The sequence below is a fragment of the Aythya ferina genome, assembly GCF_964211825.1.
Source record: "Aythya ferina genome assembly, chromosome: 2".
NCBI classification, from domain to species: Eukaryota; Metazoa; Chordata; class Aves; order Anseriformes; family Anatidae; genus Aythya; species Aythya ferina.
In genome coordinates, this window is record NC_140297.1 from 38900554 (window position 1) to 38915699 (window position 15146).

Below are 15146 nucleotides of genomic sequence, written 5' to 3' on the forward strand. Positions count from 1 at the left end.
GTCATTCTAAGTACCGCATCAAGCCCCACAGCCTGAGTAGGTTAAGGAATACAGAACTCTTATTAGCTGGAATGTTAAACTTATGTAGGAGAGATGGGATCCATCTAAACCAAAATATTATTAGATCAGTGGCACATGAAATTGAAAATCTTATAAGGAACTTTTATTAAAGAGTGGACAGAGAGTGTAAAATCAGCAGCAGTAATACATAGGAAAAAAAATAGTCTTACCTGACTGTATTTACTTTGATTATGTTTGTAGTAATGTTTACCATTCTGGAAATAGATGTTGGAGTTGTGGATAGTTTTCAGCTCGGTATTCAATGGGTAAAAAAAAAAAAAAAAAAAAAGAAAAAGAGAGGAGAGGGGAGGGGAGGCGAGGCGAGGCGAAAAAGGCAAATCTAAATTTAGGAGCCGTTAGGAACAAAGCTGACAGTATTATTTTGGTATTACATAAAGCGACTGTGTATCCATATCTTGAATACTGTATGTTATTCTGGAAAGAGGACCTGCTTGAATGGACTGCTGTGCTAGAAGAACCTTGCATTGTCGGGGTTGCTGAAAGCACTCAAAGAAACTCTACCTGAAGGCACTGTGCCTGCTTTATGCAACGTGACTCAGCATGGATCTCAACGCACATAGGCTGTTGTATCCACCGCATACTGGGGTGGACTATCTTGTGCTTTTTAGGTTAAAGACCTAAGAGGTATTAAATACAAGGAATTGTGAGAACAAAACATTTGGTGAAAGAGTCCTGAAAATATTTCTAGCCAAAACCTGGTCTAAGATAGTTTGTTGCTTTCTCAACATGTCTGATAGCATGTCTGAAGCATGTGTTATCGCCTACCTGGAAAAGCAGCAGAGTTGGCTTCATCTAGCATGACAATTTAGGTTGAGAAAGCTAAGAAAATGAAGCCTGTAAAAAGTGTTGAAGATTCTAAACTGAAATGGCAAAAATATATACAGCTATCCAACCCTACAATGGAGACCCAATTCAAGAAATTCAGATTTTTTGCTCAGGGAAGTGGAGAAGCAGTCTGCAATCACCCACAATTTATGAATATTTTAAAAATTTAGTTTGTGTTTTAAATGGTTTGATAACTGAGAGATGGAAGTTTAAAAGAAAAAAAAAGTTGTCTTTTTTTTTTTTTTTTAGCATTTTCTAAATTTGTCTTACATTTCTTTGTTTCTGGCAATTTTATGCTTTGTAGACAGAAAATGGAGATAAGGAAACTGCAGTATGAAGTGTGGGGCTTCTTCTTCCACCTTCCACAGCTTTCAAGTCGCTAATTTTGATTTGCAGTGCAGCTTTTTTAACATGTTTTTTTTTTTTTTTTTTTTTTTTTTTTTACCCTTTCTCCTCCTCATTGACATGTAAAAAATCATCATCTTGGGAGGTTTCTTACATGAATTAAGTGAAGCATTCTTCACTAAAAAGTTTGGAAAGTTTTGTTTCTTATAGCTTTTCTTTATTTATGCTGCTTCTTTGTATAGACAAAAATGCACCCATTTTCTATAATTCCAATCTTTCTTCCTTTTCATAGGCAGGTTTCAAGATGTAGCTATTTTTCTTGTTAATTTCAGCCTGTACTAAATGTGTTGTTTGTTTTCCCCCTGACCCCCCTTCTCCCTAATTTGTATGCATTGAGTTGACTTTAATTAAACCTGTTTGACAGGCAGCTTCTTCCTTTATTCGCACAATTTCTTTTTTTCCTGAATCCTGACACATTGCAAAATGTCTGCTTTCATTTACCCTGGCGTCAATTCTCTGTAATTCCATCAGAGTCAGCGGAGTTACCTTGAATTTACTGCTGTATAAGCAAGAATATTTTTTTCCCATGACTGAGAGTTACAGATATCTGAATAGAAGAAATAAAATAAAATAAAATAAAATCTTTTCAGAAGAGTATCCAGTTTTTACCTGAATAGATTTTATGTCACAAAAAAAAAAAAGTCAAATGATTATGACAGTGACTATGTGGAAGAAAAATTAGAAATCTAAAAGACTTAAATTAAAATTTGAATATTAATAATGAGAAAGCTTGCAAATTAACACATTCTGATATAATGCAGGCCAAGTACAAGTCTTAGTTTTGTAAAGTAAACCACAAGAGGAGAAAGTAAATTGTTGTTTTTGTTTGTTTTTGTTTGTTTCTTTGTTTGCTTGCTTTGAAGTGGTTAATCCTAGGCACTCTTGAAGCTTGTCAGTAATCAAGATTTCGTGTTCTGAACTGGTAAACTTACCTATGAAATCATATGATAGAATTAATTGCGTCTGAATTGAGTGAAGACATTTGACTTAAAACTTAACAGTGACTTTTATTTTCCCTTCAGGAGAGGGATTTTGTTTTTTTTTTAACTGCAAAATATTAACTAAAACCAGTAAAAGGCATATATAGGTGTATAAAGAGGTGTGTATAATCTGTATATTTAATCTTATTTATAGCAAATTCTAAAATGTCAATAGTACAACTCTCAAAGGCTGAAGTGTCACTTTCTGATTTAATGGACTCTCACTTCTGTTCTACAGAAAAATGGAAAGGAAGAGGAAGAGCTGGGTCACATTTTGATTCAGCTCGAAGACGGAGTAGAGCTGTCCTTTATCATATCTCTGGACACCTACAAAGAAGAGAGAAGAACAAATTAAAAATTAATAATGTAGGTGTAATTATTATTATATTTTTTTAATGTACTCTTTATACCGTTCTTTTTTGGAAGAAAAAAAAAAAAAAAAAAGTGTTGTAAAAGGTCAGTAGTTACCTTAGAAATGTCCTAATCATATCATAACAAGAGGAGTAAAGCAAACTTAAGTGCAGTTCTACCTACTATTGTATTTTTAAACTTCATATAACAAGGCAGTGTATTTAGCTATCAGACATTCATTTACCTCAGAAAAATCCTGTTATTAAGTTTCTCAGAACTGTTTCTCAGAAACAGTTTTTCTTAAAATCTCAGAACAGTATTTGGTTTATTTGTTTTTCACTAGCAACAAAAAACTCTACTTCAAGTAAGGTCCTATATTCTTATATGTTTATAAAAAAGTTTAAAATTAAGTAAAAAGACAAAATGTGTCAAGGAATTGTAAGTTAAAAAAAGAGGACTGAGATGCTGAGAGACATGTGGTCACAAAGCAGACCAGAAAAATACGGTCAGTCTCCTGACTCCATTTGCTGATGATCCCATGATCTCTGAACTAGAGAGAAAAATATTTATTTAAACACCTTTGAAAATCCATGATAGTGCCACAAGAAAGAAATGGTCTCCTCTTCTTCTCCTGGAAAAAGTAGATAAAGGATATGTATCATGAACACCCTGAAAATCTAGTTGTTCCACCACCTTTTATTGGTCACCAAAATTAAGCAGCAGTACAGATACATTGCTCTAGACATTACTACGTTAGAAATTAATATCAGAAAAATCTTTGCTAGACTAAGAACATGAGAATAAACAGCTGGTATATGTCTCAGGGGGCATACAGTCACTTTCATTGAGTGTAAATTGTAAATGATAAAAAATGTTAATTTAAAAAAAAATTAAAGAGAAAAAGATTAATGCTGAAAAAAGTTTTAAAGTGTTAAATTTTTTAGAATGTTAAAAATGTTTTAAAATATTAAATGTTAAAGAAATGTAAAAAAATAACAACAAAAAGCTGCAGAATATTATATTTTTATAGTGCAGCAATATTTTTAGGAATGTGACTTTTAAATATCTTTTGGTGACTTTCCTGTACTGTCAAAATCCCTGTGCAGATGATATTATACTGGTTTAAAATGTGTGTATTAAGCACTCATTTACTTCATTTAGTGAATTTATTTTTAAGGGTTTGAATTCAAATTAAAAGTGGAACATTTTCTTCTTTTTTGTGATTAAGAATGGACCAATGGTAGCAACAATGAGAATTCAGCCCCCCAGTTTCATGAATGAGAACTAGGAATGGAGAAGGCAAAGATATCAGTATTTCAAAAGAATTGCACAGACAGAAAGGTTATGACAGACAACGCAAATGTAATTAAGTCTGGAGTCATGCTGTTGTCTTTTTTTATATTCATAGTTAGTAACTTTGAAATCAGAAGCAATCATAGCTTGCTATACACAATATTGTTTTGTAAGGCTCTTCATTACTGGCACAGCATTAATTGGGGGCACAATGACAGTGAGCAAGATTTTTGTTAGTAAGTAACTCAAGACTGTTCATGAACTACATGCTGCTATTCAGCAGGGCAAGCGGTTTAGTTAAACTCTGGAAGATGAAAGCTAAGTATTTATAAAACTTGTTTGTTGGACTGAAGTCTTTTATGCAGAGACCTTTGTTAGATGATAAAGACTCAAGGTACAGGACAAAGGTAGACATTATCTAACAGTGAAGGCAGTCAGTTCTAAAGCCATATTATGGTGGGTCTACCTCAGTATTTTGGTTTAGATCAGAGTGGAATTTAGATCAGAGTGAAATTCTTACTAATTGTGCTTTGATTCACAGCAGTCTCAGGGCATGTGAACTGGATACCTTCATACCACTAAGCCAGGGCTCTCCAGCTAGCTGTCCAATCCACTGGACCAGGCTAGACCTAGTCTGAAACAATCTCTCACAACTCTGAAAATATGCATAGGAAGGATATTTTGTCTTTAGCAATTTCTATTCCATTCTATAGGTTTATTCCCATTTTGCAGTATTATGTCCTTATGTACACAAAACTTTAGCCTGTCTGGCAGAAAATCATTGCTTTTTAGTCAGAATTCACCCAACAGAGGAAGAAATATTTTGCAAGATTCCATCCCCTTCTGATTCTATTTATTCCATTCCTCATTAATCTTCTTCCTGCCCCAACATTCACAAAAGCTATTCCATCATCAGAACCATGTATCTAAATAAACATGAGGTTATTGTTGCTGTGTTAGCAACAAAAAGATCTTGTTAAAAATGTTAGTATGAAGCCAAGACGAGAAAAAATATTGTAAAATAGGCTTCTCTAGAGAGATTGTGAATTAATCTAAATCTAATCTAAACCCACAATAGAACTGGTGATATAATGTTCAAGTCATTTGAATTGGAACCTATATCTCTGTTCCTTCTAAGAAAATAATTTAATTTGTTCGGGATATTTTCTTCAACATGTTTTGACACTTTTCTTTTTTGAATATTTTGGAAACATCAAATCCATTTTATAATTTATTTTTAATCTTTATTTTACAGGTAAATTCTCGATATTTCATATCAATGTAGCTTTTAGATAATGTATGAATTCTATGATGTATTTTAATTACTAGATTAAAAGACAGTACTCTTCGATTCAGATTTTCAAGATGAAAAATTCTCCACTAACAGTGAAAAATAATCTGTCTTTCAGCATTTGTAATATTTGTTTTTAGCAAAAATTCCTTCAAAAAAAAAAAAAAAAAGGAAAAAATATCAAAGAATTTGCATAAGCTTAAAATAATATGTAAATATGTTTGCGTTTTTGAAAGATATGTTACAATTTTAATTCTTGCCTGCATTTGAGTGTCATATTTCTTTGTAATTTTTTGGGAAAAAAAAAAAAAAAAAAAAAAAGCTATATTAGAAAAAATGTCTGTGTGATCAAATTAATGTTTTGTCTCATTACATTTTTTTTTTCTCTTTTCAGAATGTTTTTGTAGATAAACCAGCATTTCCAGAATACAAAGTTTCAGATGCAAAAAAATCCAAATTCATTTTATTGCATTTTAGCACTTTTAAAGCTGGCTGGGACTGGCTTATTTTACTGGCAACGTTTTATGTTGCTGTGACTGTACCTTATAATGTTTGCTTTATTGGCCATGATGAGCTGTCTACAACTCGAAGCACAACTGTCAGTGACATTGCAGTGGAAATTCTTTTTATCATTGGTAAGATATCTCTGGAGTTTGTTTGGGGTCTTTTTTTTTTTTCTTTTTTTTTTTTTTTAAAAAAAAAGGTTTTCACAAACCATACGATGTAGAAGAGGGGAAATCATATGTTTTCATGATTTTAAAGAAAATAAATTTTAGTTGTGTAGTTTGAGATTTTACCTGAACTTTTGCATTTATTTACATTTAAGTGCTTCATGTAGTCCTGCTATTTCTCAAAAGGGAGTTTGAACATAAGGTTGAAAACCTTTTTTCTTTTTTTTTTCTTTTTTTTTTTTTTTTTACCCTGGAGATGCTTAAAATCTTCCCAGTTCCTCACAATAGTGTTGTTTGTAACATATTTTTCTTATTTACCACTTAGAAGACCCACAGACCACAAGTTGAAAATCATTAGATTTTAAAAATTAATTTCATGAGATTAAAATTTGCATTGCCGTAATGCTAATATACAATGTCTATAAGTTATACTGACAACTGGGATAAAATTTAAGTGGTTTAAGCTTGGCATCTGGTACTTTCTTTAAAGTTTTTATTTGAGTGGTCTGTTTAATATCTACACCTTCAATGAATTAAAGTGAAAACAAAGTGAAATCTAATAGCAAATGAATTATAGCAAAGGATTTTCTTTTCTTATATTACCTTTTATTTCTTTCTTTACATATATAGAAAAGAATCACTGGTTAGGGTCACACAGAGGGTTTTTTCGCAGCATTTTTATTGTAACATCACTGACTGCAGTCACACTGACCATCAGATCTTCTGATAATATGTATGTGAAGTTATTTTAAATAAATAAACAAAGTTGAGCATGTATTTCTTGAATGTGACAAGACTTAGGGCAGGTTCTAACAGAGAAAGAAAATGAATAAAAGAATAAAATAACCTTAAGATTTTAAAATGTTTTTCAACTTTACTTTTCTATCTTTTTCCTGAAAAAAAATATATATATATGTATTAATTCATTAAAAGCAATGTTATGATCCTTTCTAGGAGAATTAAAGACTGAAACTCTTTAAACACTAAGGAACGATTCTATATGTCTATAGTTTAACAGGAGATTTTCTTACAAAATAAAATAAAATAAAATACTTGTAAACTTTATTCCATCTTTTTGATATGGTTACTGTAGACAATAAAACTGGCTTCCCTGCTACTGATTGAACATGCAGCTTTTATGATAGATATGTATATATGCTGCAGCTTTCATGATAGATAAGTAGAAATGTTTCCCCCTTTGGACATTCATTTGCCAGTGTGTTTAAGGTGTACTCTTCCTCTTTTATACTTACTATGACATCTTATCTGACTCTCGGATTAATGCAAGTGATCCATATTGAATGGTACTGAGACACTACAGTAAGAAATCTGTTCTGCAATACAGATCATAGAGGGCTTTTTTTTTTCCTGTATGAATGCAGTAAGGTTATGACTCTAGTCAGTCATAAGTGACTCCATTTTAAAGAATACAAAATGAAATAATTCCACTTGATCTACCTGGGAGTCTTTCTGTGTTTATGAAAAGAGTAGACTCAAAGTTAAGATACTTTGATAATTGAATAAAATGAAGGTTGTATCCTTCACCTCATACAGGTGTAGATAACTGGCTTGTGTTATGACTGTCTTTATTAGAATCTGAGCACAAGAGAGTATAATCTGGGACTGATTAATGTGTTGTAGTTTTCATTTGTAGCAAGACAGATGGCATATTGCTCAGTGCTACTTTTCTGTTTATATCCTTTACTGGAAATATAGAATTCTTATACTAGTATAAGTCAAAAGCAATGGTATTTCTATGACCAGTAGAGTAACTGGGTAAAAATAATCATAATAATAATAAAAGCAAGATTCTCTGTCAATTTTACTTGATATTTTCTGGTTAGAGCTTTAGCTCTATCATTCGGGAAATAAAACTGTGGATTGAAACAAATATATTCAAAGAAAATTGTTTAAAATCTTAGAGAATACTTCTTTACATAGTTTATATTGCTGGTAACCACAAATACTGTACTGTGACATACCATTTTTTCTCCCCCAGTTTCATTAACGGCTTGATTTTTCCCAAATTAATTGCTTCTCAACTTTTTTTCTGTTTTTAATTTGTGGACCTGGGGAAAGTTTTATAGAGCATTTTCAGGACAATCTCATTCTGCATATAAATCTCTGCACTAAATTTATAGAAAAATAGTATGTTTATAGTCACCTCTTAATGGTCCCTTGTCCATTAAAATGCTGGATGAATTTCTCAGAACATGTGTTACCATAATGAAAATAGTAAAATTGACAACATGCATAAAATTACACATAAGCTTGAGAGCACTGTTACACTGGGGCTCTGCCAAGCACAACTTTGATGAGTGATCTGTGCACTCTGAGAAAAGCCAGTGAGATGTGCTGAGCAAATTTCTTTTTTATGATCCTACCATCTCAGCCAGACAATGGGAAACTCTGCTTGAGATGGGGCCTTCAGCTATTTTACAGCCCTATGATCATGGCTTGAGGAAAAAGAGTCTATCTGCTTTGATTTCATTCATATTTCTCAGAACATGGAATAATATTCCTTTTATGCACATAACTTGCATAAACTTTTATTTGGATTTACGATGTCTTACTTTTTAGTTGTGTTATCAAAGGGAGTCATGTCTATAAAAAGGAGAGATGTCTGCACATCAGTTGAAGGGAAATTATAAGGTTTCCTTTATGCAGAAGAGTTTGAATGAATATACTGGCTAAAAAAAATATTTTTTTTTTTTTTTTTTTTTTTTTTTCAATTTGCAATTCAACATGTGCTTAAACATTATAAAATACATATGGAAGTATTCACCTTAGTTAGGGTAATTATGAGTATTAATCTGAATTAAGCTATTTATGAGAAAAGAACATATCTAGCTAGAGTTTTAACTGGTTTAACCTTTAAAGATATCTAAAATACAAACGGAAGATTAAAAATAATAACAATCCATTTTATGATACATTTGAAGAAGATGTTGGTTACAGAAAGTAATTAAGGTTTCTCAAATTAAGTTAAAATTATTAAGTTAAAATAAAGTTAAAATTATTTTTTGCTTGATTTTTCCTGTACATACTAGTGCTTTAATAAATTGCTTTAGTTTAAAACTCTTTGACTGCTTTATGTATCTTAAAATCATAAAGAGGTGGAGAGAAAACCTTCTTAAGATTAGTGTATTTAAGCGAACATAAAATAATTATCTTGGCGTCTCAATTGATGAGTGAGATTGCCTGCTATATGACACTATTTACTTAAAAGTTTCTGTCCTATCCCTTAATTTGCATATGTAGTAGCTGGGTACTTCATTTGTAGATTAGGTATGTCTAGGGCCTGGACGGATGAAATATCAATAAGAAGCATAATATATTTTTGTTAGTTTTAATTAATATTTGTGAAATAATGTTTTCTGACTTTTTGACAGAAAAAAAAAAAAAGGTGGAAGAATCTCTTTCCCATTTCATTCCATTTTATTAGTAATACCTTCCTGTTTGCACAACATTTACCTCTCCATATATATAGTGCTTTTCTTCCTATTTCATTCCAGCTCCCAGATATTGCCTTATTTATCTTTAAAACATTTTGAACACCTAAAACAAAGGAAGTAATGTTACCAAAAGACTATGTGTATTTTCTTGCTATGTGCTCAGATTCATTACCACACAGCACTATTTGAATAGGATATCTTCAACAGGAGTGAAGTTCAATGCAATTGTTCATGTATATATTTTCAGGCTAATTGTAATACTTTAAGTACTAGATAAGATAAGAGATGTCTGAGTATCTTGTCTCCTAAGGTGGCCAGGAACATCTGTACAGAGAAAAACTAGAAAAATAAGAACCCTTTCACTTTTAATTTCAGTTTTCTATTTTTGGATTCCATCAGTTTTCTGATGGAAGGTAGAGGAAGCTGGCTACTAGTTATTGGAATAAAATATGATGCTATGTATAACGATAATGGCAACAGTCAATTTAAATTATTTTCCCCAAAGTATTCTTTTGCCTACTTAGGGGGGGAAAAAAAAAAAAAAAAAAAAAAAAAAGAGAGACAACTTACCCCTCCCACCTCAAGTCTAAAAACTTTCTCTATAGTTTATGATTTCAAGAGAGAAAATGAATCATGGTTGCTAAGATTCTCTGTCTTGTTAAATACTGTTTAACAGAGTGGTTATATTTTCAGTAATTTCAGCTTTTAATAGCAGCATGTTTAGAAGCCATAATGCTGCAATTTTTGTTGCACGATACTGAAAATTAGGGACATCTCCCATCATTGTCTATCACAAATCTAAATTACTCAGAAGCAACAGATATTAAGTAATCCTAAAAGTGTCTTAAATCATATGAAGCCCTTGAATCTTTAATATTTATAAATTTTAAAATATGATATAAAACCAGTATAAATTTGTGTTAATATTTGTGACTTACACAATTGTTCATGTAAGCATAAAATTGTATTGAAAATTTTATATATCAAGAAAAAATTTTTGGAATCAGATGAGATAGTGTTAAATGTTATAGTTTTTTTGGGTTTCTTTAAATTATTAAATTTATTTTCCTTTTCTCCTCTTATTCTTTTTTCATTATTGTGGCTATCATTTCATATCTTTGAAAGTGTACAGAAGGACATATAAAACAACTTTTGTGCCTAGAGGACTTAAAATCTAATAAGAGGTCTTGTGCATTTTGAAAGGAAATGGTAGTGGAACAATATTTTAGAAAGCTTACCTTCAGACCCTAGTATGCTAAACATTAAGTAGACACCAAGACATTGGTTTGAATTTATATCTGAGCATTAAATGGTATTATTTGTGAATACATATGGACAAAACTTGAAGAAGGACAGAATATCATTGATATACCTAACATTAGGAAGGCAAGGACCTAATACATTTTTCATGAACTATGGGTTGCCTAGAAGTGCGAATAAACATTAAAAAATATTTATGTTGAAAAAAGTAATACATTTCTTAAAGATTCTCAGTCAATATAGCAAATTAAAGTTTGCAAGACCACATTATTGGTAGAAATGTTTCCAGTAACCTTCCCTACATATCCTTGTAAAGAGGACAGCTGCTCTTCTGCATGCAAAATGCCATTTCTGTGCACAAAAACATCCAGCTGTACATAAAGGAGACAAGCATATGCCACAATAATTTAGAAATGATCATTTCCATGGAAACATTTCTGTATATCAAGGTAGATACATTATATGATAATGGATGCACCCTGAAAATTTGACTTGAATTAGCTCTGCTGACTCTTTCATTTGAGGTATGATCTCATAGCTACACGTTGATTTTTTTAAAGGAATACCTGTAACAAAGCAAGTGGCTTATGCAAAAACATTTAAGATCATTGGATCATCATGAGTACAGACTGAAATATGCAGCATTTACTCTCTCCCCTTACTATTCTGGAGAGAGCTCTGTAGGCAGCTTATAGCTGGGACAAGATATACTGCATTTATGCTTCTGAAAAATATATTCAGTCTGCCATTTATCACCTGTCCTAAACGAATATATTCACATTATTTTTCTTTCCTCCTTCCTGTTTCACAACGAGACTTGTAACATCAGAGTGACAGGCTTCTTAGAACTTAATAGAAAACAGGTTCTTCATTTTTATTTTTATTTTTTTTGTCATCTATACTGTAGTATCATTGTAAAACAAACAAACAAAAAGAAGTGTGACAAGTTATTGTTTCATCTGTAGTCAACACGCACATTATGAAGTGCTGTAGTAATAATTTTGTAAGGTAATTTTCATTCTGCTGTTGCCTTTCATAAGGTTTGCAAAAAGCCTGTTAATATTACCCTGTCATATATTGTATGACTGACTAGTGTTAATGCTACAATCAGAGAAAGTGTGCATTTAGGTTTGTTATCATAGAACACAATGATAAAACAACACTGTAGATTAAACTCAAGATTAATGTCTTGATTAACTACCCAGGCCATTTCCAAGAAATGGTTAGGTGTTTAGTAGTTAACCGTATTTTCATTATCTTGCTTGTGGCCTTCTTTTTTTTTTTTTTTTTTTTTTTTTATGTGGGGGAGTGGGAGAGGACAACAAAGCAGTTATTACATTGCCTGATTAATGTCTTATTTGTTCCATCTTTTCATTGTTGTCTGCAGCATTTCTGTAAAGAGAACTGTTGTGATAGTTTTGGATAGAATATTTTTATTCATAGTATTTTGTATGGTGCTATGTTTTGGATTTGTGATGACACAAATGACATAGATAACATATCAATGATTTAGTTACTGATGAGCAGTGCTTAAAATGAGTCAAGAACTTTTCAACTTCTTATGCTGTCATGCCAATGAGGATGCTGGGGATGCACAAGAAGCTGGGAAGGGACACAACCAGGACAGCTGACCCAAACTGATCAAAGGGTTACTCTGTTCAGCAAGAAAAAATTGGGGGCAGGATGGCATGGTTGCCTTTGCTCAGGGCCTACCCAATTATCAGTCATCTGGTAATAAGCAATTGTGTTTTGAATCACTGTTTTTCCTTGGTTTTGTTATTCTTTGCCTTCCCTCCCCTCTCCTTCACCCTCCTTTTAAGTTATTAAACTGTCTTTATCTCAGCCCACAAGTTTTCAGTTTTTGTCCATTTGATTCTTTTCCCTATCCCATGGGAAGTGGGGGAAGCAAATGGAAACTTGTGTGATGCTTAGCTGCTTACCAGGGTTAAACCACAGCAACGGTTTTTGTGAAGTTCCTCACAACTATATTTGCTTCGCACACACTGAATTTATTGAAAAGTTAAGTCATATGATTGATGTTCTTTTATTCCTTGAAGTTGCTTCTTTCTACCATATTTCTTCAAGTTCTATTAAGAAAATTACCCATGTAGAAACTTTCACACTTCAGCAATCATAAATGCAAGCTTTTTTAAAAGCAGAGCCAGTGGCACATATTTCAGATATATTTTTAGTTCTTTGTTTTTATTTCAAGTCTCCAAATTCTGTATCTTCCTTGGGGGAAAAAAAAATAGTATATTTCAGTTACTCAGTGTATTCATGGATAGAGTCTGTTTTTAAAGGCAGAGTATAGTTTGTTTGTAATAAATAAATAAATAAATAAAAGTTTTTTCTAGTACTAGTATGTTACTGTAAAGGTCATGGTATACTGTAAAGGTATGGGATTCTTTTGTGGAATATCAGCTACTGTAGAAGTGAGATTACATAACCTCTGTTAAATATCCTTATAGTTAAGGAGACCAACTTAAAAAGGTAAACTCAAAGGACTAAAAATCAAGGAAGGAGATAAAGGAGTATGACTCTTTTTATTATTTAATTCAGTGGTCTTTCTATTTGCTTCATATTGGAATTCGAGCTAATGGTCTCTCAGTATGGTAAAACATTACCATTGAAATCCCTATTTTAATTTTTGTGTGCCTATCATTCTGTATGCCTACTGCATGCCTACAGTAATTAGTAGAGCAGCCTGTAACTATGATGTTGGATTGAACATACCATGGCAAAGCATTGGTATATATTGGTATATACACTGTCTATACATTGTACTCCTGGAGGGAATGGCTTTTGTTTCCACAGTATCCATTCAAAGCACTAATGTTGTCAGATTTTTATGTTAATGAATAATTAACCTAAGTAAAACAGTCTTTCCACTTGGTCATGACCTCAGTATCCCATTGCCTTCTGTTGCAAGAACAAATAGTGAGGAAGAGCAAATCAGTGTGTAAGATACAGATGGTTTTGGTTTTGGGAACCAGTTCTTGCCAGAGAACAGATCTTGATCCATTAAAATTAGTAAACATTTTGTCAGTTTGTCAGACTGTACTGCAGCAAGGTTGAGAACGTATGTCAGAACACTGCCTTGGAGCAGGGAATATGTCACTCCTCATGTGTTGTACAGTGATCAGCATTTTGGTGTCCCATAGTGAACAAACTCCTTTTGTAGAAGAAATTTGACCAGTAAAACAGCTTACTATATTCAGTGACGAGTTTAATACAGCAAAACCTGGTAATTATATCAATTCCACATTAGCAGAATCTTTTTTTTTTTTTTTTTCCCGAAATCAATTATACTATATGAATGTGATTTCCCTGTGATGAACATTTTAAGAATTTGTAGCTCTAAACTATTCTTCCAATATTAATCTTAACTGTAGCTGTCCAGCCAAATCCATGAAACCTCTAAAAACGATCTTTGGGCGGAGGTGTAACATATCCCCAATATGAAGTTTCCATCCTCTGTGAATGCCCACACAAACTTGACTGACCTACTTCCTAAAGAGTCTGGAGTGCTAATGACCAGGAGAAAACTTTACTGGGGGCTGCATGCAAAGAGAAGTAGGAGGAACAGGTATTGTTAGAGATATTTTGCCATTTTAAATGTACTGTTGCTTAAGGACTAAATCTAACCTTTTTATGTAATTTTATTTAATGATTACGCTCCTCAGTGTGATATGATTTCACATTACTCTTCAGAGTAAAAACACATTTGAACTTATTGTTTGTATCTTGGGATACTTAATTTCTTTAATTTCTAGCAGTGTAAAAATTAAGGTGGCTTCTCCTTACACATGTCATCACAATACAGCTGAGATTTCAGTTTTGTGTAGTTTTATATGACCTTTCAGTTCATAAAGATTCTCCTAAGAAAGAAAAATATGACCATCTTTTTCAATCTTGAATATAAGGTATTAATTTCATCCAGGTATTAACTCCAATACACCATGTTTTTTGGCTAAGTCATGTTTTCCTGATAACATCTGCTCTTGTTCAAAGAGTTTGGACGAAAGAGAATCCACAACTCATCTATGGCTTAGGTCTTTCTTTTCTCTTTTCTTTTTCTTTTTTTTTTTTTTTTCATTTTTCTTTTTCTTTTTTTTTTCTTTATTATTTGTAGTCTTTTTTTTTTCATCAATCTGCAGAACTGACATTTTGCTAAGGCTTTAGGATTGTTGTTTAGAAAAGTTTCTGCCCTCTGATTCATAGGTAGGATACATTGGATGGTAATTTAGCATCTGATATGATACAAGCATATTTTGCTGCTCCATTCCAAAATTAGATAAATTATAAAATAAATATTTGTTGAATATATCTGCTTTTTCTGTATAATTACTAACAGTCTCTCTCTTGATCAGACAGCACTAATGTAGTGGAACTGAAGTTCAATCCTGTACCAATGATTTCTTTCTCTTTCCCCAAAATGATTTTCATGTCAAGATTTCTGTATTTTATGTTGATTGTTAGTTAGTACATGTTCCACCCTTACTATAACTTTCTTAAAAATAAAAACAAAAACAAA

At 32.1% G+C, this 15146-nt stretch overlaps 1 protein-coding gene across 2 annotated transcripts in view; it reads left to right on the plus strand.

Annotated features, from left to right (window-relative positions):
• KCNH8 (potassium voltage-gated channel subfamily H member 8) overlaps positions 1-15146 on the plus strand; it is a gene marked incomplete at its 3' end in the record, with an annotated part of 190712 nt that overhangs the window by 92071 nt on the left and 83495 nt on the right. For both annotated transcript variants that reach the window (XM_084509060.1, XM_084509061.1), the window contains exons 4-5: positions 2530-2657; positions 5621-5861. In XM_084509060.1, coding sequence (XP_084365186.1) covers positions 2530-2657; positions 5621-5861 — 369 coding nt within the window. The remainder of the gene's footprint in view (positions 1-2529; positions 2658-5620; positions 5862-15146) is intronic.